Source organism: Mesoplodon mirus, assembly GCF_964341445.2.
Source record: "Mesoplodon mirus genome assembly, chromosome: 15".
Lineage (NCBI taxonomy): Eukaryota > Metazoa > Chordata > Mammalia > Artiodactyla > Ziphiidae > Mesoplodon > Mesoplodon mirus.
In genome coordinates this window covers 1,228,511-1,252,954 of record NC_138991.1, presented here as the reverse complement: position 1 = coordinate 1,252,954, position 24,444 = coordinate 1,228,511, and the positions used below count along the sequence as shown (strand labels likewise).

General features: G+C 54.7%; 1 protein-coding gene across 3 annotated transcripts in view; it reads right to left on the bottom strand.

The window, feature by feature from the left end:
- Positions 1 to 84: 84 nt before the first annotated feature.
- The window catches only part of DIDO1 (death inducer-obliterator 1), a 51,224-nt gene continuing 26,864 nt past the window's right edge, over positions 85 to 24,444 (bottom strand). For 2 of the 3 annotated variants that reach the window (XM_082643516.1, XM_082643515.1), the window contains exons 8-17: positions 16,739 to 17,216; positions 16,331 to 16,490; positions 15,680 to 15,796; positions 15,419 to 15,523; positions 15,020 to 15,155; positions 14,268 to 14,796; positions 13,634 to 13,787; positions 12,823 to 12,912; positions 11,822 to 12,017; positions 85 to 4,617 (exon numbers count right to left, since the gene is read on the bottom strand). In XM_082643516.1, coding sequence (XP_082499642.1) covers positions 1,568 to 4,617; positions 11,822 to 12,017; positions 12,823 to 12,912; positions 13,634 to 13,787; positions 14,268 to 14,796; positions 15,020 to 15,155; positions 15,419 to 15,523; positions 15,680 to 15,796; positions 16,331 to 16,490; positions 16,739 to 17,216 — 5,015 coding nt within the window. In that variant the 3' untranslated portion in view covers positions 85 to 1,567. Of the gene's footprint in view, positions 4,618 to 8,609; positions 12,018 to 12,822; positions 12,913 to 13,633; positions 13,788 to 14,267; positions 14,797 to 15,019; positions 15,156 to 15,418; positions 15,524 to 15,679; positions 15,797 to 16,330; positions 16,491 to 16,738; positions 17,217 to 24,444 lie in introns of those variants that run through there. The other variant, XM_082643517.1, reaches the window with a different exon arrangement.

Sequence of the window (24,444 nt, the reverse complement as noted above, 5' to 3'; positions counted from 1 at the left end):
ACCATGCCGACTGCCAAGAAGCGGGAGCTGAGGCATCCCTCTCCAGACCCGACTTTCCAACGCGATGCCACACGAGACAGAAAATCTTCTGTAGATGTTTATTCTACTTCAAGTAACAAAGCTATGAAGTTCCATGTTTTAATGTACAGTGATATAATACTTTGCAATATAAAATACAATTTACAGAAATTTCTATCAAGTAAACCTAAAGAAACACACTCGATTTTTTACATTGGTTGTATTTAAATTAGAAAAATTTTGTTTTACACGTAAAAAAACCTTCACATCTCGTTAGATGTTGGAACTCGTCGCCACTTTAACGTAACCTACTGACAGGGTCTCTAACACCAATCACTCCAAATTGCTAAGTTCTCGATGTTCTCATAACTTAAACGTTTGTGCTAGAAAGTGAAAAATCTGTAGTGATGTACAGTGGAACAGACTCCAAAGAACAAATGAAATTCTCTAATTTTATATTTGCAAAAGTAAGTTTATGAAAATATAAAAAAATTATCAAAGTTTCTTTGTACAGTCAAATAAATTAGCAAGTTTTTTCTCTCTTTTGCACTTCAGAAGTACTTGGAAAATATACATGACGAGAAGCGGTATACTGTGTCTCACAGTGAAAAGCTTTCTAGTTTGCAGTTCTTAAGCTAGTATCACTATTTTCATCTCAGGCTTTACACAAACATTGTTCCATTTCAATGACAAACGTTGAGATTTGTCACCTGACAAGTACCACAGTGCGGAGCAGCTCGTGCACGTTTCCCGGGACAGAGAACGAACCGAACCGCTCAGATGGTAAAGTTCAACAAACAAAACGTTCCTGATTATCCAAATCAAAGAAACCTACTCCCTCCACCCGCCCTGCCTTTTAAAGTACACTTAACTGCTTTCTTTTCTCACTTTCTTTAGGCTGGTAAAATTTAAACCTTTTAAAATAAATTGTTATTTAAAATTCCACAATTTCTATTCAGATGTTGCTTTTAATCACGTTTGGGGGTGGGGGGGAACATGTAAGGCGATACCTAAACACTGAGCAAAACCAAGAAATGTGTTTTTGTTTCCTGGTTGAAATTTGTAATTCAAATTTCTTCATGACAAGAGAAAGATGCACCTGTAAGTCTGGTGTTTCTCAACATTCCAGAGACGAGCTGACACAGCCATGCACAGAAACACGCGGCCGCCTGCCCCGAACCCTGTGAAGTCAGCTTCTGGAAACAGGTATCACAGATGAGATGTCAGGAAAGGTATGGCTCTGAGGTCCACTAAACTCCCTTAAAATTTACAATAGTCAAGTTATTAGAAAAGATAACTTTATAATCTGAAAAAGCAATATGCTTTTGTAGGTACTTTCCCATTTCAGTACATTAAATGGAAATGTTAAAGAGTTCTTAGTTTTTACTTAAAAAGCGTCAGAATTGTAAAGGTGTGAAATTTTGTAAGAAACCATCACACACAAAACTACAGTAATTTCTCAAGTCCAGAAGGTTCTGTCCTGTGCCTCAGCTCCCAGCTCTTTCCAAGACCACCTGCTTAGCACGTGAGCGCGGCTTCACGGGAGGCCCTAGGTCTGGGCGGCGGGGGCGGTGGCCCGCGGGGCCTCAGCCTTGGGGTCCCGGGGTCGCTCCGGGCTCCGACTGCGGTCCCTGCGGCGCTCCCGCTCGCGGGCCTTGTCGCGGTCACGGTCCCTGCTGCGGGACCTCTCCCGGTCACGTCTGCGGTCGCGGTCGCGGTTGCGGCTCCGCTCTCGGGCCCGGTCCCACTCGCGCCCTTTGTCCCTGCCCGCATTGCGCTCGCGGCCCCGGTCCCACTCGCGGCCAGTGTCCTTGTCGCGGTGTCGGTCCCACTCTCGGCCTCGGTCCCAGTCCCGCTCGCGGCTCCAGGTCCGGCCGCGTTCCCGCTCCCAGGGCTTCCCACGCTCCCGCTCGCGCCGCCGGTCCTCGAGGGCCCGGCCCGGGCGGCTGTCAGGCGGCGGGGCCTCGGGCTCCTCTGGGGCCTTGTCCCGGGGCCGCCCCTCGAAGCCTGGTCCTCTGTACTCGTGGCCCCTGCCCTCGCGGAATTCGGCCTCGGGGCCTGGGGCTGGCGCGGCGGGTGGCGCGGGCGGGTGGCTGGGCAGCTCCAGCAACGGCCGGGGCGCCGGCTTGGGTCCGGAGGTGGCCGGGCCCTGGAAGTGGAAGCGTGGAGGCGCCGACTCGCTCTTCTCGGGGAAGGGAGTGCCCCCCCGGGGCCCCCCAAAGGGCAAGGGCGCCGGTGCCCTCTGGCCGGTGAACCTGGGCGGCGAGTGGACCCTCTGCTCTTCGAACTGCTGCGGCTGCATCCCCCTGGGTCCCGGCACGAATCCAGGACCTTGGCCCCGGGGGCCCTCAAACTGCCCAGGGTGCGGCCCCCTCGGGCCCACAAAGTGGCCCGCGGGGGGGCCTCTCTGACCTCCGAACTGAGAGGGAGGAGGGCCACCTCGGGGTCCTTTAAACTGCGACAGCAGAGGCCTCCTCTGGCCCCCGAACTGGAAAGGCGCGGCACCCCTGTTTCCCAGGAACGGGGCCTGCTCGGGCCCCTCGCACTGGCCAGGGGGGCCCGAGGCCTCACCGTACGGGGCCTCCGGGAACTCCCTCTTCTCCCCGTGGGGGTCCTTGCGGTCTTCAAATGGAGGCGGCCCTGCTCCCCTGGGCCCGCCCAGGTGGGAGGGGGACGGGCCCCTCCCGTCCCCGTAGGGAGGTGGCCCGTGTGGCCCTGAGAACAAGGAAGGGATCGGCCCCTTTTGGGGCCCGAATCTGGCTGGTGGAGGCCCCCCTCTCGGCCCGTCGCTATTAGAATTCTCTTCTGAGAACGGAGGGACTGGCCCCCGTGGGCCTGTGAAATTGGGGCCGTGAAGGCCCGACATCCCGAAAGCGCGCGGTGCAGGCTCCCGCTGGCCTTGGACCTGGGGCAGCGGCCCCCCTTTCTGTGCTGCGGTGGGGAACGCGCCGGCCCCCTCACCTGGCCTGGGCTGTGGCTCTCTGTCTCCTTCGGTTTCAGCTGCCAGGGAGTCACTTTTTTCGGGAAACTGAGCATTTCTCTGATCCTCGTACTGGCAAGAGCCCGGAGGTTTTTCCTGAGAGGTGTACACTGGACCCGAGAAAGGATCCCTTCCTCCGGGAGGGTGGAAGCTCTGGCCCTCGTGCTGCGAAGGGAAGAGGGCCTGGAAGGAGGCGCCCGGCGGCGTGGGCAGCAGCACCTTCCGGGCAGGCCTGGCCGTGCCGTCCCCGCCGGCCGCGCCCTCAGGCCCCGGGCTTTCCGTGGGCTCGCGCAGGGGGCCGTCCTGCTTGGCCGGCAGTGGGGCCTCTTCGCCCGGAGCCCACGGTGGAGGGACTGTCTCTGGCTCCTCCGGGGCTGGCAGTAGCCCCAGGCCGGCAGCGGCCCCTCCGGGCACTTCTCTGGCCGGCGGGGGCCTCGGGGCGGCCTCGCTCTCGCTGCCCTCCGTGGCTAGCCGCCGGGCCTGCCGCGGGTCCCGGCTCAGCCGCGCCTCGGTGCTCGGGCCCGGGGCCTGGCTGCCAGCGGGGGGCGCGGCCGGCTTGGCCGCGGCCTGCGGCTCCTGCGGCAGGAGCGCGGCCTTGGGCGGCGGCGACATGAGCGCGTCCGACACGGAGAAGTGGGCCATGGAGGCCCCAACGGCCGCCCTCTGCTGCCTGAGCGCCTCCTCCTGCTCCTCCACCTGCCTCTGCTGCTCCTCGATCTGCTTGGTGAGCTCCTCTATCATCTGCTGCTGCTCGGCCAGGGAGGGCGCCGGCAGGCCAGGCCCGCCGTGCGCGTCCGCACACATTCTGGTGGGTAGGTCGTCGACGGTCACTTTGGCTTCTTCTAGGATCGTCTCGTCCTCCGGGTCATAGGCCACCTCCTCCCGCTCAGCTGCCTCCGCGGCCTTGTCCGCGTCCTGGCGTCTCCCGCGGTCTCCGAGCTGAGTGTCCAAGGCTCTCTCAGGACCGTACTCTTCCTCGGGATCATACGGCCTGTCGTCTTCCTCCTCCTCCAGAGGTCTGTCTTTTGAGAACTGACCAAACTGCTGGACAATTGGGTCCAGCAGAGGCGCCGCCGGCAGCCCGCCGCCAGCTTTGGCTCTGGAGTCCTGGTGGGGGGCTGGGGCCGACTCGGCAGGCTCTTTGGTGGGGGGGTCAAATGCCTTCTTCTTCCCAAAGAGAGTCTGCAGGATATGCTCTAGGGGCGAAGCTGTTTTTGAAGAAGAGGAAGTGACAGAGGAAGCGGCCACCGCAACCGTCACTGACGCGGGTGATGCTGTGACAGTGTTCGTGGCTCCTGGCTTGAGCGACGACAGTATCTGTAACATGGAAGACGAGGCCGGCGCACCTGGTGCTTCTGGAGGAGGGGGTGGGGGTGGGGGAGACCCCGGGGGTGTGGTGCTGACAGCCGTGTCCCCTGGGCACAGCGGGTACTTGGGGGGCTTCTTCTCAGGGAGCAGGGCTGCTGGCACCCTGGGGTGGACGGGATCCATTTCTTCTTGTGTCTGAATACGGGGCCGCTTCTCCTCTGTCTTGTCTAATTCGCCAGCATTTGAAGGCCGCTTTATTTTTTGGCAGATTACTAACCCCAGGATTATGTTTGGACGCGGTGACTCAAGACCTAAAAAGCAAAACAGTTGTGCAAGTTTTAGAATCGAATTGTAGCTTTTGTCCTTCAGGGGTCAACTCTGGGCGCGAAGGGCGGTGGCGGCGGAGGGGTGGGTGGGTGGGGGGGTGGCTTCCAGAGGGAGGAGGAGGAGATTCTGTGGCAAAACAGAACCAAGTGTTTGCAGACCGGCTGCAAAAGACGCAGACTGCTCCGCACACCTGCCCAGCCTGACGGGCCCACAAACCACAAAACCAAGGGCCCCATGCACACGTGCATTCGCCCAGTGCTAAAATTATTACAGATTTTCAATTATACACAACGCTAGGGTAGAGGCGCGCTGGGGGAGGTGGGGAAGGCCAGCACGCACACACTCCAGGCCGTTCACCTACTGGGAACGAAGCCTGTATGTACCAGGATGTTTTCTAAACAAACTCTTAGCTGTGTTCCTTTATCTGCCTCTTGCTACAAATCAGGAAGGCAGCACCCCCTTTCGACTTTAACTTATGAGCTGCAATATGTAAATTAAGCTATTCATACTAAAATTAAAGGTTCAATTAAGGACCAGTTCTACAACTCAATTATAATGATCAACAAAATTACACTGATCGATATAGCACACGCCATTCGATAAGTTCATGAGTCACTGGTGTCAAAATTACAATTGATGGGAAAAGTGATGCTGACCAAAATGCCTAAAACAAATGTTCTTGCAGGTTTAGAAAGACATTCAATGACCAGTAACTTCTCAAAAGCTACCGAACGCTCAGGTCTCTGTCAACACAGGACGTGCGGCTTAAAGCCCAAAGGTGTTCAGGACAGGGGCAACAAAGGACAGACCACGTGGAGAACACGCTGGGAATTTCAGAACATTGCACAGTTCTTAAAAAATAATTATTTCTTAACAAATTCTTGGTCCACACATTCTGGACTGTGGTGTACTGGACCAGGGATGCTACTGTTTCTGTACGGCCCCTCCACCCTCACAGTAATAACAAACCCGGAATACCAACAGGGGAACAGAGAAGCCCAAGTCACAGATCAGTAAGTTAGGGAGAAACGATAAACACGGGACCACAATTTTGCTTCAACAGCATACTTAAAATTAATCAAATCGTATAAACTCAATTTACACATAAATCACTATTGTGTAAAAGACATTCATGCTATATATTTTTTGTTGACTCACTAAAAAAGAAAATCAGCACTGTTTTTCCTATTCTTTCTGTGATTTTAAGTTATCACAGATCACATAGCTGTCTCTGGACACCCACTGTGTAGTTCTGAGCGCCTGTCACCCTTCCTAAATTCCAACAGAGATGGGTTGACATGCCGAGCACGAGGGTGGCGGATGTCCCATCCCACCCCCGAGGAGGAGGAAGACCTGGCATGCCAGAGTGAGCTGGGCTGGCCCAGCATCCGCATGGATCGGCGAGGTACTCCTGGCCCCCCTCCCCACTGTGCTCAGCGCCTCGTTTCACAGGCTGACATTCAAGGGCTGAGGTGCCCATGAAGACACCCACTCATGATAAGAGGAATGGCTTCCAGAATGTCCTCTGCCTGCCCTTCTAATGACAGTGGTGACTCAGGGGAAGGAGGAGCTGGGCAAAGGAGGGCGTGGAGACAGGAAGGCCAGGCCCACTGCACTGAGCATGGCATCCAGATGGTTCTGCTCAGATGTGGAAGATATTCTATCAAGTTCGCTTTCTAATCAAAATGAATTATTTTAACTTAAAATAGTAAGTCTCTCACTCACTGTAACAGCCACTTACTGAATAATTTACAGCTCACTAATATCCAGTCTGGGGCACAGTCAATAGCTCAACTGGCTCTCGTGGCCCTTTCTGGACCGACTGTCACTGACACTGCCCCAGAGCTGGCAGAACAGGTCCCCAGCCGAGCCACAAGCTGGAGCGCGCTGGCCAGCCCCGGGAGCAGAAGCAGCAGAGGAATGTGCTCGGCCCACGTGGGCGGGGGCGGGGAGGGCTGGGGAGCCCTGGCCGGGGGCGTCCTCTCAGCAGCCCAGGGCCCACGACCGTCCTCATTGTCCTCAATGCAGATGGGCTATGCTACCTCTGAAGAGCTAAACCTCTAAGGTGCCAACACCAGGGCTTGCAGCATGAATCGCGTTTCAGGTCAAAGACGCTGTGTGTGGAGGCTAAGTCACTGCGTTAAATCCAGGGAGATGGGGTCCTGTCCTCGGGAGGTGTGCCAGCCCTACAACTTGCAACAGCTTTATATGCTTCCTAACAAAAATGATACACCCCCGACTTGGCAAAATTCTCTAGACTCTACCCTTTGTGGTCACAGGCATCACAGGTGAGGTTAGGATTAAATTACTTAACATTTACATTTGTTTCAAAAACAGTAAACTCCCTGCAGACCAGCATCTAACTAAGCAGCTAGTATTTTTAAGTGCTTTCAGCCCTCAACTACTTCATCTACACACACCCGTAAGCGATCTAATAAAGCTCCAGAGTTGGAGGAGTGTTAGTTTTGCATTTCCCCACTAATCTTCCCCAGGATTTTACATTTAAATTGGGCTGTGTTTGAAGCAGTCAAATCTTATCTGCTTCACCTGTGCATGTTATGGCTGCATGGAGACTTGAAATGTAACTAGCACCGTGGAGATAACTTACTCGTGGAAGAATATGATTCACTGTGCTACCGGGGCCTCGGCAGTGACCGTTAGGGAGGTGAGGGCACGTCTGGTTCCACCCCGCTCCGCACCCTCATGACAGGCGCCTGGCAAGGGCACGCTGGACACAGTCAAAGGGCTACTACCACTGGGACGGTGGCAGGGACAGCTTTCCCCCGAAGGCCCCATTTCCTGCCTGGGGCCCCTGTGGGCGCGCCCACTGTTGAGTGTGACCCCTGGAGAGGAAAGGGCGCCCCGAGAAGGCGCAGCAGCAGTGAGCCCGCTGGCTGCGTGCAGAGACAGGGCTCCCGCCGGGGGCCCGGGGCGCCCCCCCGGCTCCGCACAGGGCCTCTGTCCCATGGCTACAAGCGGGTGCTTACTTACCGACCTCCCTTTGAGGGTAGTGGTGAGGCTTATGACTCATCAGGTAGATGAGAACTACGTGGGAGGCCACTGAACTATCATTTCCAGACAAGGGGTACTGGTCAGACTGAGCACCGGGGTGTCGGCACCCCTGCCCGACCCCCTCCAAATTGCAGGAGCAAACGTGTCCACGATGTCCCGTGTGGATGAAACAAGCCTTCTTAGCTGCATCTAGGTCCCCGAGTCTTCACGGTGAAAGGGTCAGCCCCAGACCACCCGTACAAAGAGAGAAGTGGACAAACCCAGGGACGAGGGACAGCTGAAAAGGTGTGTGTGGATTTCCTGAGCCAAGACCCAAACCACGATCTGTGTCCAGGTGTGTCAGCAACAGGGCCGCGGGGGAAGCAGCCCCCATGCACCTTGGACGTGGCACAGCGGGGGACGAGGTTTAGTTTTAATTAATAAACCAGCTGAAAGCTGCCCAACTATCAAATGAGGCTTTTACCCCTAAATCTACCTGGCATGCTCCACTATTCAGTATTTACAGTGAACACCTTCTTATGGTCTGAGTCCGACGAGACAAAACGTCCACACCTGCGGGAATAGAAACTGCTGGAGTTAGCAGCAACCGTCCTCAAAGAGGACTTGGGCAGAGACCCAGCAAATACAGGGAGAAGCAGCTGCCCGCCCGCCACACTCAGCTCCCATGCAGACTTCGCCCGCTCCCACTCTTGGGTCCCTAAGACCTGTGCAAAGCCAGGGCTCCACGTCCCAGTGAGGAGAGCGTCATCCATCCGTCCGCCCGCCCATGTCCAGGCGCCCCCAGCGCAGCACCGCCGCCCGCACAGCCGGAAGCACGCTGGCGTCGGCTGAGGCAAAGCCAGGTGGAGACAGTCCTCCGTCACAGTGCACCTGGATGGGCACCAAGAGCTACCAAACGGTTCAAATTCAGACAAACGATGGCCAGTTTCCATGAAATATTTTTATTGATTTCAAAGGAGAGAGAAGCACTTTCCATTCAGCACGATTTTGCCTTTGATACAACATCTGTACACAGCTACGCAGGCAGACACGCAGAAACTGAAGACGTGCTTTTACCTGACAATATTGCAAGTCACGGAAACGGTCTGCTAATTTAGGAAGCAGTTAAGAGTGAGGACAGAAGGCAGACACCACGGATGGAGCCAGCCTAAGAGAACAGCCCTCTCCCTGCAATGCCTCGGAGGGCAGGTCCCTGTCCTCTGCTCAGGGTGGTCCACACCTTAGATGCCCGAGGGCCCTCGACAGGCGCCCTCCACCCCCTCGGGAGGGCCGGGCACCCTGGCCTAGGCCCAGCGTCCCATCTGACTGGTCTTCCTTCCGTGAATAAAGCCCCTAGACGCGCGGACCAGCTGAGACCCGAGTCCCCATGGGTGGAGCCCCGTCAGTGTGCGTGGGACTGAGCTGAGCCATGTCCACAGTGGAAGGACTGTCCGCTGGCTCAGACTTACGTGGGCCTCCCAGCTGTCCTCCAGGCTGTGTGACGTGGTGACAGCCTGGCGCCTCTGGGACAAGTCGAGGGAGCCCAGGAGGACAAAACGCCCTGGAGGCAGATTGGGCTCAGATGGGCTCTGTTGCCGTGCAGGGACTGGGCTGTGGGTTCTGCGTGGAGACCACCCCACGTCCACCATCCAAGCGCGGGGTGGAGAGGACGCTGACCACGAGCAGGCCACGCAGGCCTCTCCGGCTCTGCACATGGGTTCAACACCTCGTGTCCTCGCCTGCTTCTCCAGTGAGCCATACTGTCAAAATCTATGGGGCTCCCAAGTCCAGAGACGGACGTGCCCAGTCAGGCGCTCTCCACTCCCACAGACCTGCCCTCCTCCTCCCAGAGGCCCGCCCGCTGGCGGGCTGCCCGAAGGCCTTGGGATAGAGATGCGGCCAGGGCGGACCCTGACTCCATGCTTACTGGCCCTGAGACCTCAGGCAACGACAACCCTGGGCAGTGAGGGCACTCCCAGCTGCGGGGCTGACGTGGGGGGTCAAGGGTGCTCCCATCAGGTTGTGGGGCCAGCGCTGCCGGGCAGCATGTGCTCAAGCCCACTGGCTGCTCCATCGAGGGACACCACAGCCCCTCAGACTGGACCTGTGCCGTCAAAGGATGCTGTGCAGAGACAGGAGGAACACCCCCAGCCCACCTTCCAAACACTCATGCACACACAACACGCACATGACACACACACCACGAGCCTGGGACACGAGCCTGGGACACACGGATGTCTGTACCCAGGGAGCACCAAGTCACGATACTAACGTGCCAAGCAGCTCAGGTAGGTAACGTGGCCTGGGGCCAAGGGAGTCTGGCTGATGTGCAAGTGTACAGAACACACACAGACGTTAATATCAAACAAAGGTATCAGGAGAATTAAAAACATATATACTAAATTAAACAAGCTGAAATTTAGAAGCCCTTCGATTAAAAAAAATGTCTTTAAAAGTTTATGGTAAAATTTCCCATACAGTCACGTTTCCAAAACCCCTCTTACTACTTTATTTTAATGAAACACTCGTTCTCTATTGTGGATGAAAACCTGCAGGCTTTTGAGCATCCCCTTCAGGAAGTGACAGCCTTGGGAATGCAGGTGGAGGAGTGATGTCCACTCCGCTGGTCATCAAGTGTGGTCACTTAGCAGATGAAGTGAGCGCCCTGCCCAGCCTTCCTTGTCCCCGTGTCACCCCGAAACACCCAGCACGGCCCCCTCCCTCTGCCAGCCGGGCCCCAACCCAGCACTGCACCAGCTCCCGCCACGGCTCCAACTGGGGGTTTCCTCGGTGGCCCCCGCGCCCCTGCCTCCTCACCACGCCTGACCTCATCCACCTCTGCCCCCCTCAGGGTCTGTCTGTGGCCCCAAACCCGGCAACCCCCTGCTCGTGTGACAAGGTGCACTGGGACGGAGTCAGGCAAAACCCCACTGCGGGCTCTGCAGGTGGAGCCGTGAGAGGGGCTCCAACATGGCTGAAACAGGGCTTCGTCACCTCCCAGGTCCCGCTGCTACAGACGCGCAGAGTGTGCGTGTCACAGGATCTATGCTCACACTAGGCCCCGCACAGGCTTCCGCCCTTGTGACTGACCGGAGGCTCCTCACGGTATCGGGAAGTCGGCTTCACCACCGTCACCGCTGCGTCAGGAACACGGCATCCAGGGAGCCGGCCGGCACCCCAGGAGCTGCCCGCCAAGAACCTCGGCCACAGCCCTCCCTGCTGCCCGTCAGGTGGCACCGCTTTAGCGCGAGGAGTGGGACAGCCCCCTGGAGAGCTTGGCTTCTAATGTGTTTGACAATGAGACAGTTTCGTGTGTTGTGTCAGGGGACACGAGCCCTGCGGTCACGGGGACCGACCAGGACGCTGGGCCCAGCCACAGAGCCACCGGGGTGCGTAAGTGCCTGGCTGTGGCAGAGGCGCTGGCCATGGACACGGAGGCGCTGGGCGCGGGCGTAGCTACCGCCTGTAGGAGCAAGTGCTTCAAGAGCGCTGACCGCAGGTTACACTCAGCATCTTTTAGGCTTAGCCGTTTTGGGGGGCGCCACGGCCAAGGAGACACTCCCATTTAGGCGAGACTTAAGTCCCGTCAACTTCTCAGGGTTAAGAGGAGTTGGGTCCCCAGAGACCACGTCCCCCTTGGAATCACCTTTAGCTCCCTTGAGAAGCCTGAACTTTCTTTCTGGTCAGCCTGTAAGTAATTCTTTAGAAGCAGCACTTTCTAAGGAATGAGTGAACAGAACGTGGTCTGCCAAAGACAAGAATTTGAGCAGATTTCAAAGTGACTATTTCTAGAACCAGTTCCTGTCTCAACGCTATTTCTCATTTCTCCTCAAAACGAATGCCTGCAGCGAAGAGGCTCGGCCTGATGCCTGCAAGGAGGCAAGCCCACAGGCCGGGCCCAGGCCCCACCCTCCTGGCACTGCCTAGCCCCTGCCGCCAACACCCTGCTCACGCCAGGTGGGCGGGCTCCGGACGGGTTTGTCCCTCTTCACGGGACTTTTCGAAGACAATTCACACCTTCCTCAGGGGACTTCAGGTGCCACCCTCCACTATCCAGGAAGCCCCACAGCTTGACGCTGCTTCACCCCTGCTCCCAAGTTCCGCTGCCAAAGGCCGGGTCTGGGTGAGGCATGCAGCTCGCTGGGACAGACTCTGCAGGGCGTGTGAGGGACGTGTGGGCAGAAGGCTGGGGCCTACCTGGTCCCTCAAAGGGCAGGAGTTTGGAGGGGACGGGGTCCGTGGCGCTCAGCGGGATCAGGTAGAGGTCCTTGACGTGCCTGCTGTTGTTTGCCACGACGCCGAAGCGGCCGCGGCTACTGAAATAGGAGTACAGAGAGATGTAGGCCACCTCCTCCTCCTCCGTCGCGGGGTGGAAGCGGATCAGACACAGCTCCTGCAACAAACAGAGGGCGGGGAGCATTGACCTGCGGCCACTCGGAAAGGCAGCCGCTTCACCTTCCACCTAAGCCCCAAAAGCAGGAGGGAAGCGAGGAGAGAAGCGACCAGCTCTAATTCTGACTGTCACAGCCCTGCTGCCCAACACATCAGAACAATAAGCTGCTGAAGAGGACACAGGCCCGAGTCTCAAGACTGCTAGGTTTGATCTTGGTTTCAGAGGACCTGCTTTAAAACTACTTAGTCCCACTGTCCTCAACACAGAGCCCACCTCCTGGGGCTCTCGTACTGATGGGGTACTCTATGTGCAGGGCCAGTCTGGGGCAGTGTCTGACACAGAGCTAAGTGACCACTAAGCGTGTGATGAGCTGCCCGCAGCTCTGAAATGGGAGGGCTGAACTAGACCAGGGTCGTAACCCTTCTGTGACCCCAGTGAAAACCAGAGCCCCTCCCCCAAAGAGCACTGCACACGCAGACACACAGCTGCGTCCGCATCTCAGGGGTTCACAGACTCCAGCCCAGCCGCCTCCCCCGACCTCCACTCCATCAGCTCAGACAAGAAGGGACAAAGCATCTGTATTTCTAACTGAACCGCACATGCGCTTTCACAAAGCTTCCACGTCGTGCTACTCAGACACCCCTTCGCAGGTTAGCCAGCTATCAACTTCAACGTCCACCTGCAAATATCTCACGAACTAGAGGCATTTCAAGTATTAACGCGCAAGACGAGACTTCAGAGAGAGAGCCGTGGGTCAACAAACCCCTTCTTCCTTGGGTGCAGAGGTCAGACTGTGGGCAGGTACCTTAGACACTGAAGATCTGAGTTTGCCGACGTAATCCCAGACTGTCTTCGGGGCAATCCGTCCGCCGATGTGAATTGTGTCGGGCAGGTCCTAAGTGAAATGAACTCTGATTCAATAGCCGGTGGAACCGTGGCGGTCACAGAGAGACAGACCCCAAACTACCCGAGATTCACAACTAAGACAACTGCAACTATCCCAAACAAAGCAGCAATAACTGTGTCAAATGCTGCTTAGTTGACTAACATCCGGGATTATGAGGGACCAAACCCAAGGGTGGTAGGAGGATAAGCTTCTGCTAAATAGGATGACATTTAGCAAAGTGTTTCACTGCTGTCTTTTATGAACATACACATGTAGTAAAGATCCAGGTATGTCTCAGAAGTGACTGAGCACTCTTTGTTACGTCTGAAATGCTAGGGCTGTTGTGTTCATTTTGAAACATAAAAGACCTGTCACGTGTGCCCCTCCACACCAAGGCAGGTCACGCGTGTCTGGCCACACCTGCAGTGGGCACATGCACACTCAGGTTTTGCACAAGCTCTAGCGGAACAGAGGGAGAAGGAAGACAAGCTTCAGCTTTTTCAGAAAAGAGGGAGGGTCTGATTTCTCATTTGAATTTTCGCCACTGTCCAAACTGCGTAGCCTGCTGGCTCGGCCTGGCAACACCTATTTTGCCTTCAGAGGTGCTTGTGCGTCCAGACACTCAGCAGGAAGGTGGTCACACACCTGACTCCAGTGCGGGATCAGAGTGCCTGTGGAAAACGCGCGCATGCACACGCACACACATACTTCTCTCCCTCCTGGTTCTAACCTCACTGAGATAATCAAAACATCCAGAGACAGGATACGCCTTAGTGACAAACTTCGCTACACTCTGCATGTTAATAAATCCTTTCCAAATGGTGCTGAGTCGAGACAAAAAGAGGGTGGTATCTCCTTCTGGAGGGGACCGGGACTCTGAAATGCTGTAAAACAAAACCACAGAAAATACGTGAATCTTTCTCTCTGCCCAAAGAATCCCCAATATATATATATATATATATATATATATATATATATATTTATTTATTTATTTATTTATTTAACGTGTTTATAAAAGCAAAGTGAATTCCTGCAAGTTTTGATAGCTTACTTTTTCAAATTAATTACCTTAATCATAATGATATGAACACATTCTGGTCAAAGAAATATAAACTATATAGGCAATAAACTGGATGGCTGTAAATTCAAATTCCAGTTTTCAAGAACCATATTTCTAAGGTGATAATTAGTCATCCTAAAACTGAAGCTTTAAAAAAATGCCTTTTTAAAATAGAAAATTGAGGAGAGTTGTATATCTGGGTGGATTTCAGAGCCGAACGACTGAATCACTCATTACTGCTCCTTCTGTTCATCTGCAAGAGAGGCCACAGCTCAGCGGCTCAGACCACACACGGGGGCCGCACCTGATGCTTGGCGACGGCGGGACCGACAGGAGGTATCTGGGCTCGGGCGACGTGGACGGCTTGGCCAGGATGGACTTGGGCACTGTCACGGAGGTCGGCACAGGCTTCGGGACATCCTGTCGGGGCTCCGCTGGATGGACGCTGTCTGGGCGGGCTGCCGAGGGAGCCGTGCCCGTGCTCGGCCCGCCTGGTGCAGTCCTGGGGTCTCGGCCGGACACCGTGACTGTGGTGAGCACTGCGCCGCCACCAGGGGCCGGGCAGGTGGCACCTTCCAGGGCAGAGGGCTCGGGGTGGCCGTCCTCTGTAGGCACCGGGAGGGACTTTCCCTCCAAATGGGCGCGAGCAGGGCTTTCCAGGTCTGGCTCCGAGGCGTTTTCAGGCCGAGTTTCTGGGGCCGCATCATCGGCTGAGCTGAGAGCGGGCTCAGAGGCAGAGCTGTCACGCTTGGACGTTGTGTCCTCCTTCTTGGCACAAGTTGACCACTTTTGTCTTTGCGGAGCTGGCTCATCTTCCGACGATGGAACCTGACCTGGAGAACAGAAGGCAGGCCTTCGTGAGAAGTCCCACACGCTCGAGAGCAAAGCCTGCCCCTGGGTAGACAGACGATCACTGCTTTAAATCAACAACACTATACAGGTAGGGGCTCACTTCCTAAGCTTGAAGAAACGATTCTAGCCTTTCCACTGTGTAACTTGGTTTGAATGCAGCTGTCCTGAGAAGGGTCTCCACAGTCTCCCCCCGGATCTGCTCACCTGTGCAGATCTTACAGTTCAGGTCAAAGAGGTGCGCGCGGTGCTGCCCGGTCGTGTCCTGCAGCATGCCGCCGACAAGGCCCAGCAGCGGTGCTGCGCTCCGCTCAGGGGCCGCCCGCACCGATTCCTGCTGTTCCTAAAGCACAAGAAGCAGAGGATGTCATTTCTTTTCCACCCCCTCTCCAAATGAGCAGCACCCATGGAAAAAACATCTCACATGATTAAGAACCACTGAAAAAAGAGAAAAAGGACTACTGAATACAAGTACTTGAGAAGCAATACAACTACACACACTTGTGTCTGCTCAGTGTCTTGCCCAGTAATTCAGGCACCTAACAACGTCTGGAACGGGATCACCTTAGTCAACTCTCGTGAGCACTGGAAATCCTAAACGCTTACATCAGAATCTGATACTGGCGGAGAATCTTCCATATCGGGAATAGTTTCCTGTTTAACGGTCGGCTTCTTAGTCTCATTATGCAATTTAGTTCTGGACTCCATCACCTAAGATGAAAAAGACAAACAAACGTGAAGCCTCAGCCCTTCTTTCCCAAGGGGACTCTCTCATGCCAACAGGCTATTAATTCACTCTGGGGTGGGGTGGGGGGGCATTGGTGTCAGGCTTCTGGCACCCGCAGCTCCTCTCCCATCGGCACTCACAGGCTTTGACGATCTCTCTTTCCACATGGAAAGCTCTTTGGACACAAGTTCTTCTGGCTTCATTCTCACAAGTTTTGCCAAAGAGATTTCTTCACGCAGAACACGATGGAAGAGCCCCTGTAAACAAACATCTCTTGTTCACTCGTTCAAAACCCTCTAAGATACTAGAGAAGAGGTGGAGGCGGGCAGCAAGGCAAGCCCCTGCCCCGCGGCAGGACGAGGGCCCGGAGCATCCCATCGATGCTCGGAGAACAAGGGCCCTGAGGTCGGGCAGCTGATCTCGAGTATCCCACCGCACTGACCCTGCTACAAAGACCACTTCACAGAAAACACAATCGACTGAAGAAGGTACAGTGTTAGGGACAAAGGTAGAAGAAATCCCTTCTGCCAGGGGGTTAACACGCGAAATGGAAAGTCAAGAGTATGTGCCCTGCTTCTAAACACAGGTAAGAGGTCAAGAGGCCGATCCAGACAGTGTGGGCCCCGCAGGCACACAGGCGCGCAAGTGGCAAGCACCTCAGCAGGCGAGCGCCTGGCCCCACGGGAACAGCGTGCCACTCACCCACAGCCGCAGGGGGACCCAGTGCCCTAACCCAGGCCTGGGCAGCACCTGCCCAGGACTGCCCCCACTCCTGACGGTCGGACACGCACCTGGTTCTTGGGGTCCTTGAGGTTGAACATGAGGCTGCGGTACTTGCTCTTGTACCGATTGTCTGTGACTCGGAACAAGTTAAACATCTCCTTCTCGATGTGCAGTGCAATTTTTCCTACTTCATTTTCTGTCATGATTAAGTCATCACTGTCAGTGACTCTAGATGGAGTGAAAAAAGACCCACGGTAACTGCTGCACTTACCATGCCATGTGGGATCTCAGCTCCCCAACCAGGGATGGGACCCCGGCGCCCCCTGCGGTGGAAGCGTGGAGTCTTAACCACTGGACCGCCAGGGAAGTCCCACATGTGACATTTTTCTTAAACAGCGGGGCCATCGTGAAACCACCACCCTTTACGGGGAAAACGTTCCACTTTAACAGATAAGAAACAAAGTGGAACAGCCCACCTTTTCCACAAGATCTCCTTCAAGGAGCGTCGTATGTTTTGCCGAATCTGAGAATTTGGCTGTGACGAGGCGGGGCCCGCGGGGCCCAGGCGTCCCGGGGCTGGAGCGGCCGGGGGAGCCAAGGTGGCCCCAGGCTTCCTGATGGCGCCCACCGAAGCAGCGGAGCTGGGGAACTTTCTGGAAGCAGACGTGGCAGCAACAGGTGCCAGCCTTGCCTGCTTGGCCGAGGGAGCGCTGCCCGAGGGGGAGGGGGCAGCCGAGAGCCACGGCCTCTTGGGGATGGTGCCCTTGAACCCCGGTGGCGACTTTTTGATGGCCGGTTTGGCTGCTGCTGCATTTGCAAAAGGAGGGGACTTCTTTGGAAGGAGACTTCTGGGCGAGGGTTGCTTGCTGCCCCCCGAGGAGCCTGGAGGAGCCACCTTCTTCGGTACCGCCGCCACCGCTGCCTTGGCCTCCGCGCGTCTGTCCTCCTTCACGGCTGAAAAGAGAGGGGCCGCTTAGTGAGGCAGGGGTGCAGGGGACCCCACACAGCATGTGCACCCGAAACCAGCAAAGCTAATAACCAGGCATCACTGTGAGACAGATTTAAATAGGATTTTTAAAGTAACTGTTAAATTCAGAAAAGGAGTGTAAAAAGGGCTACCAGCGACATTTATAATAGTGAATATACTTTGTTTCAGAAAGAAATGCTTTATTATTAAAACTTTTACTTCAACCGATAAACCAGTAAGCTATCAAAGGCTTGATTTAAACCGTTAGCCTAGCTTGGAACTCGAAGGGCCAATTTCGCTGTATCAAGAGAAGGCATAGATTTCGAAGACCACTCGCGTGGAGAGTCCCAGTGCAGTGTTTGGTGAACAGGAGCTTAGAAACTCTTTCCAGGGTGGATCAGACACATTCTCTCCGAATGCATATCCAAGCCCCACATCGGGGGCCCTTGGGGCGCTGGAAGGACTAGCAAGAGTCCACCCTGGGGTTAGGGGCTCACAGGTGTTCATCGTCCTCTTGGACAAAAGTCAACTGGACATGGTTAATAAATCTATAGAATGTTGGCAGAAAACTGCAACGTGGGGGGAGACCAATTACTTTTACACTAGGAGCTGGCTGGCAGGAACGCCACCTGCTGTCATTCACGTTCCCATTCACACCCCTCTAGCTGCAGCTCGCTATGGGGTAAGACAGTAGGTTAGCACTTTTAATGCAAACAAGGATTACAGCCGAAAGCTAAAATGAGAATCTTTATGCCAGTACTTCGCATGGATTGATTCCACTTAATCCTGTATCAGACCATCAGAATTACAGTCAGAGGCAAGCAAAGAGGTTCATCCTAAGACCAGTCTCTCGGTCTTAGGGGCGTGCGGCCCAGCAGACGTACATGGGCAGCCGTGACGGAGAGCAGGGGCGTGTTCCCAGATGGCCCCGCTCAGGCCCACCGTCCAGAACCTCTGGGACCCAGGGCAGAACGGTGTGTGTGCGTGGGGGGGGGGGGCAGGCAGGTCCAGGGAGCAAGCCAGGAGAGCACAGGGACACCACCTAGGGCCACGTCACACAGGACCGACGGAGAAGCCGCCTCCCCAGGCGCAGGCTTTTCTCAAACTACCCACAGCGCAATGAGCCCACAGATGCTAAACGGGAGACTTCGAGATGCTCTAGCAGCCTTCCGATTTTACGCAGGGGTTGAAGACCCACCAATGCCAGTCAGCTGCAGGTGCTTCTTGCAACTGTCCTAGTGAAGCAGGGAGAAAATCTGAAGACCGGGGACAGAGGTGAGACCCTGTCTACAAATAAGGCCTGACCCCACAAGAGCCCCCAAGGCGTTCACAGCCTACACCCTGCGTGACCATCCTGGCGAAGGGCCAGAGCGCTGCCCTCAGGACTGCCTTCCTCCAGCACTGGTCAGGCCAGTTCAGCCGCAGGTGTTAAAAGCCCAGGCACCGCAAGATTTTTCCATTTCACAGTACAGGTGAAATTACTTAATTTTACAAAGTTTGCCACAGCGCTACACACATCCAAGACTTAGAACCGTGTTAGGAGTACTTCATTGTCATCAAGCAACAACCCTGACTGCAAATCTCCTATTTTCATCTCACAGAGCACCCCCCTCGACCTTATGTCCCCTTGTCCACGGTGTCCCAATCACTGGCCCCACGTGTGCCGGCACCCCCGGGCTATGCTGCCCAGGCTTTCCCAAGACCACCCGCTCCCCGCTGAGCAGCACGCTTGTGCTCTACATCCACCCTGCTGGCTGTCACCCGTGTCCCGTCAGCAAGTCACAGCTGTCTAACAAAGTAGGAACTGGGGACGTCATAGGAACTAAGAACTACGTTTCTACGTATATTATTCATCAGCTCAAATCCATATTCCTAAGGCGCTACCATACCTCAGTACATGGAAACTTATCTTTACCAGCTCAGCCTCTGCTAACAGGGTCCACAGCACCTAATCTGGGCTGGAGGGTGGGGGGACTGCTAGAGCTTAAGTTAAATGAAATGGACAGAGGCCCCTCTTCTTGGGGGAAGGAACGAGAGTGGAGTGGAGCAGGACGCGGTGCCAGCTGTGACTGCCAGCAGGGGATGAAGGAACAAACCCGTCAGGATTAAAATCACGTCCTAAAACCAGCTCGGTCACTGACTTTAAACAAACTTTGCCGAGATTACTTTAGTAGCACACTTTTAAGCAACTCTAAAAAGCTGGCCTAAGGTGCTTCCAGAATTCTCAATGAGGCACCCATGATGGGGCCCCAAACAAATCTTATCATGTGACATTTACACTGTTTCAAGTGACAATTCCTGTTGACTTCGAACACATTCACTCCGTAAGATCAACGCTTCTACTGGTCTAACCGGTGTTTTGTCTCATTCAGGGAAAACAGAAGCCAGGAGCTTATTTTTAGGACATTCACAGTACAGGGGATTAAAGTGACCTGCTATCCAAGAGTGGTAACGGTAAATGAACGTAATCTATTTAAAAAGCAGGGGATGGTTTTCCTTAACCACTGTGCTGCTCGTCTATAAAATTAGCTGCTTCTGGCTTTTAAAAGTCAACTTTCATTATCCCTCACCTGCGTCTCAGAGCGTATGTAAGTATAATTACATAAATAAAAAGTTGGTAAAGTGTGGAAACTGGTGGACCCCGACAGCAAGTTGGCTCTATCCCTCTTCTACTTTGAGGAAAAATGCTCAGAACAGGAAACAGTCGCCTCTGGTCCCACCGTCAGCTGGATGCGGGTTAGCTGCTGCTGGAATGGCAGTGACACCGTGTAGCGCCCAAGTGTCCGACAGCGACAGAAGCATTACTCCTGAGTAGGGCTAAAATCAGATTTGCAAGTTCTTCATCCAAATTCCCTTTTAACTGTATTACGTGTATACAATCACAGAAGAGCAGGCGTAACCGACCGACCACGAAGCACCAGTTCGAGGACAGCAGCCCACCCACCACGGCAGAGCGGCTCCAGCAGTCGGAGGCCCCCAGTGCTGCCAGCTCGAGGCAGGGTGACCACCTGCCCAAGTGCCGGACAGAGACGGCCTCCTGGGAGTGTACACCCAGTCTGGGCCATCCCGGGGGCTGCCTATGGGGAAAAGAGTGGCCCAAGTTCCAGGCCAGGTGCTGTCTCGGGGAGCAGATACAGGAGGAAAGGCTGGCCGGTGGCCAGGCCACCGCCCCAGATGACGTCGTTTCTGCTGGGTCTGGCCATTGGTTTATACTGGAAACGAGTTGTTTGTGGTGAAGCCCGGTAGGAACCAGGCAGGCCGGTGCGCTCAGGGACCAGCAACCATCTAATTGGCTAACTTCCCAATAAGCATGAAACTGAGGGCCTTGCCACCCAAGGTGGGCCGTGGTGCTATGGCATCGCTGGCCACTGGGTGGCACTGGTGAGCCTTGGTGGGGACAGGAGGAAACGGGAGTGGAAGCTGTGTTACTCCGAGCAGCCAGTGCTGTGCAGCAGGACGAGGAACCAGCGCTGGGCAGGAGCCGAGTCGCACCGCACAGCACAGCATCGCGCGGCCCCTGCCCAGTCACAGCTCAGTGACAGCCGTTGCCGGGGTGGCCCCTCACAGGGACCCGTGAGAAACCCTGAGGGACGGTCACTGCTTTATACCTTTTGTCCTGCCCCAAAGAGGTGCCAATTTATCCTAAAAATCCCCAGATATGAGGCTTTCAGTCACACTGACACGGTGGGGGGTAGGGGGGGAGACACTACTCAGAATGATTGGCTGTAAATGCCAAAGGAATCAAAGAGCTTCTGATGTGACCAGGCGCCAAGCAAGCCCACGTGGTGCAGGTCGGAGCGTCCCCTCCCCCCCATTCCCACAGGGCCCCAGATCCACCCAGGCTCAGTGGTGAGGCCGAGGCAGCTACCGCCACAAGGCCCGGGTAACGTAACGGGACCAGCCAGGGCTCAGAGGACACAGTGGACCAGCGGCAAGGGTTGGGGGGAGTGGACTCTGCTCACTGTGACATCAGCTCTATTTTCAGCTCAGCCTGACACGTGTACGAGGACGTTTCTCATTTCAACTTTGTTTCTTGGCTGTCAAGACTTTTCCTAGTGTGAAAATTCAAGTAGCAAGAGAGAACCATTTTACTTTTGTGCCTTTGCTTAAATATTTTGCAGTTAATTATTCCTGTAGAAGTTATGCTTACACAGAAACAGAGAGAATCGCCACCGAAGACTTGGGAGGCCTGATCTCCATCTCTGGGGCCCTCACGCCAGCTGCCCTCCATTGCTAGGGGTCCGTATGTGGGTCCACAGCCAAACTGCCGTGATCTGGGGCTACACAAAGCTTGTCCAGATTGACTTTTTTCTTACTGATGTGCAGTATTTGAGCGACTTACACCTCAAGAGAGGTGCACAGAACTGGCCGTAACAAGCTTGCAAAAAACCAAGTACACCTCCGGAGGCAAATGGACCCTTCCTTGTTTTCAGAGTTGCACAGATTTTGAAAACCAAAACCCAATTCATGTTGGACTGGTAATATATGAAAAAAATGGTCACATCATCCCTCAGCATGAACCACGAGAAGGAAACGGGGCCGAGGCTGTGTGAGGCAGGCGTTCCACTCTCCTGTCTACGCCAACTGGACTGGCGGGGACGGGCCGCCAGACCTGACACTCAGCTGGAAGTAGAGTTGCTGCTTTCCCTCACCTCCAAAACCCGCCAACAGGCACTTTCACCACTTTGACAAGGTTCAACTTTAACCGTTATCTGTGCCTGCATCATCTGCTACTTCAAGCAGCATGATGGGGCCGAGGGTGTGTTAAGACTCTGGGGCACATAGCCCGCGGCACCTGCTGACCCCTGCGGGTTAAGCGGCCGTTACCTTTGTGCTCGTCTTGCTGACGCCTCCAGGTGCACGGCAACGCCCCGACCTTCGTTGACAGAAATCAAAGTGGAAACCCTTCTTATCGATCTTCCAGGTTTACTTCTTTAACTTTCAGAAGGTTAGACTATGACTAGGTGCACGGTGATGTGCAATACGCAAAAAATCAAAAACATTACTTTACAGCTTCCAGTATACCTGAGACTCCTACACCGTGTGGGAGGGCGTACAGCTGCAGCTTCAGAAAGATCCCTTGGGACTCGATGCCACCTAAGGGACTCTGCCGCGGGACCGTCTGTGAACAGTGCCACAGGAGATGCAGAGCCCCAGAGGCCACACAAAGGCCAAAGGGCAGGTGAGGTGAGCAGGATCAATCCTGCTAGAAACTTCTACCCCGCTCCCCCGCTAAAGCACATGAGCTAAGGGGGGCAGCCAGGATACATCTGAGGGTCTCTGTCAGAAAAAGTACATGTACATGCGAAACCTTCCCTGCACTAATTTTCTGAACAGTTGGCTATTTAAAAAAAAAAAAAAAAAAACCTGTAAAAACTAAAACACTTAAAAATACGAGAGAATGCCAATGACCAAGAAAATTCCAGCTATTTGGATAACTTTAAAAACAGCTGTCAAGGTAAATCCTTATCAGGACAAGTTTTGGTTCTCTCTCCAAATGGGGGGAGGAAACTGGTGAGATGTACAAGGCTGCTTTGTCCCCACCCACATTTTTTTGCCACTGAAGATCTGGAAGAGACAAACAGCTCGTGCAGCTGTTAAAACATGCCTCTCCCACCGTTCCATTCCTACCAAACACCCCTTGGTCCCAGGCACCCCCCCATCTATGTCACCATGGGGACTTGTCTTCTCTTACTACCTGTGAAGCGTGCTCCCAGAACTCACACCACCAATCCCTGTGAAATCCACGCCCCCAGATCCACTTCGCCACAGCACAGGGACCGGACATGTGGCACTCGGGGACGACGGGGCAGCGCTGGCATCGGGGCAGGATGCTAACACATCACTGGACCTGGGTGCACAGGTTCTGCCAGGGGTCCCCATTTCAATTCTCAAAGCTACATGAAACTGCAGAAATCTGATTTTCCAGTCAAAATTTGTTCAGGTCCCCGGAGTTTTAAGTCCTCTCGGAGCCATTTAGGGAGCCCCAAACATGGGGACATGTGCCTATGCCTATCACAATTCCACTTCCAAACCCTAACCAACCAGGGCCACTTTAGAAGAACATCTTCAGCCCTCTTCGTGCCTGTGCCTGGACAGTAACGAGAGGCGATGAAGAAGAAATGAAGAGCAACCATGAGGAGGACTACGAGACACAGGGACCTGGGGGGAAATAAAATGGCAACTGTTTCCGTAAGTTACACTGTTTTTGTTTTCAGAAACTCTGAAAAACAAACAAAAAAAACTCATCAGAGAACAAGTGCGTGTTAATCCCATCACCCTGAGGACCTGAAGATCTACTGACTGTCCCACGAGAGAAGGTCAGAGCCTCTGTGTAGCAAGGTCTTGCCCATGATGCTCATGAAGGGCTGCCCTGAACCCACAACCCAAGGCCAGTGCCAATGGCCTGGGAGAAGTGGGGTGGAGGGCAGAGTACCTCCAGGGGCCGCACACTGGCTGCCCAAGGATCTACCCAAGACTTGACCTGAATTCAGGTCAACATGGAAAACGCCCCCTCCTAAGAGCTGTCCCAGCATCGCCCGCACCCAGAAAAATATCACGCGCTGCAGCCAGGGAGGCGGGTGGGGGCCCTGTTGGGGATGCAGGGTTCTGCTGAGTGTGTGCGAGGGGCCATCTCCCATTGTGCCTGTGTGTGGGGCCCCGGGGAAGGTCCACAGCCACTGCCACCGTCAAGTAATGGTTTGGGGAAGAGGCAGCTGCTACTCACCGAGGCTGAAGTCGGGTGTTTACCAGCGACCTTTTACACTCCTCCCAATCATCTTTTGGGAAGATGACATTTCTGGGATAACAGAAAATGATCAGAAGCAACTAGCTCAAAAGCATGTCCCTTATGCAGGCTAGAAGCTGTGGCTGTCCATCCACGTAGTTCTGAGACGTAAATGTGCTGGGAAGGTGCTCAGTGAGGAGGTGATGTGCAGGGGAGGGGGATGGGGCAGAGGGAAGAGAAACCCGGCCTGTGAGCAGAGCCACCACCTCCTTGCGGTCGGCCTCCCCGCCCCTCCACCCCAATCTTCCCTCAAACACCAGGAAGTCAGAACTGGGGGTAAGTAAGCACCCACCCCTCCCCCAAACCCCGCCAACTTTCCTTTCTCACTGTGCGCCCTACATCTGACTCCACACTCGGAGCCTGGGGGCAGTCTCCCAATTCTGGTCGACAGAGATGGAAATCAACTGAATTGAAATCAATCACCCAGG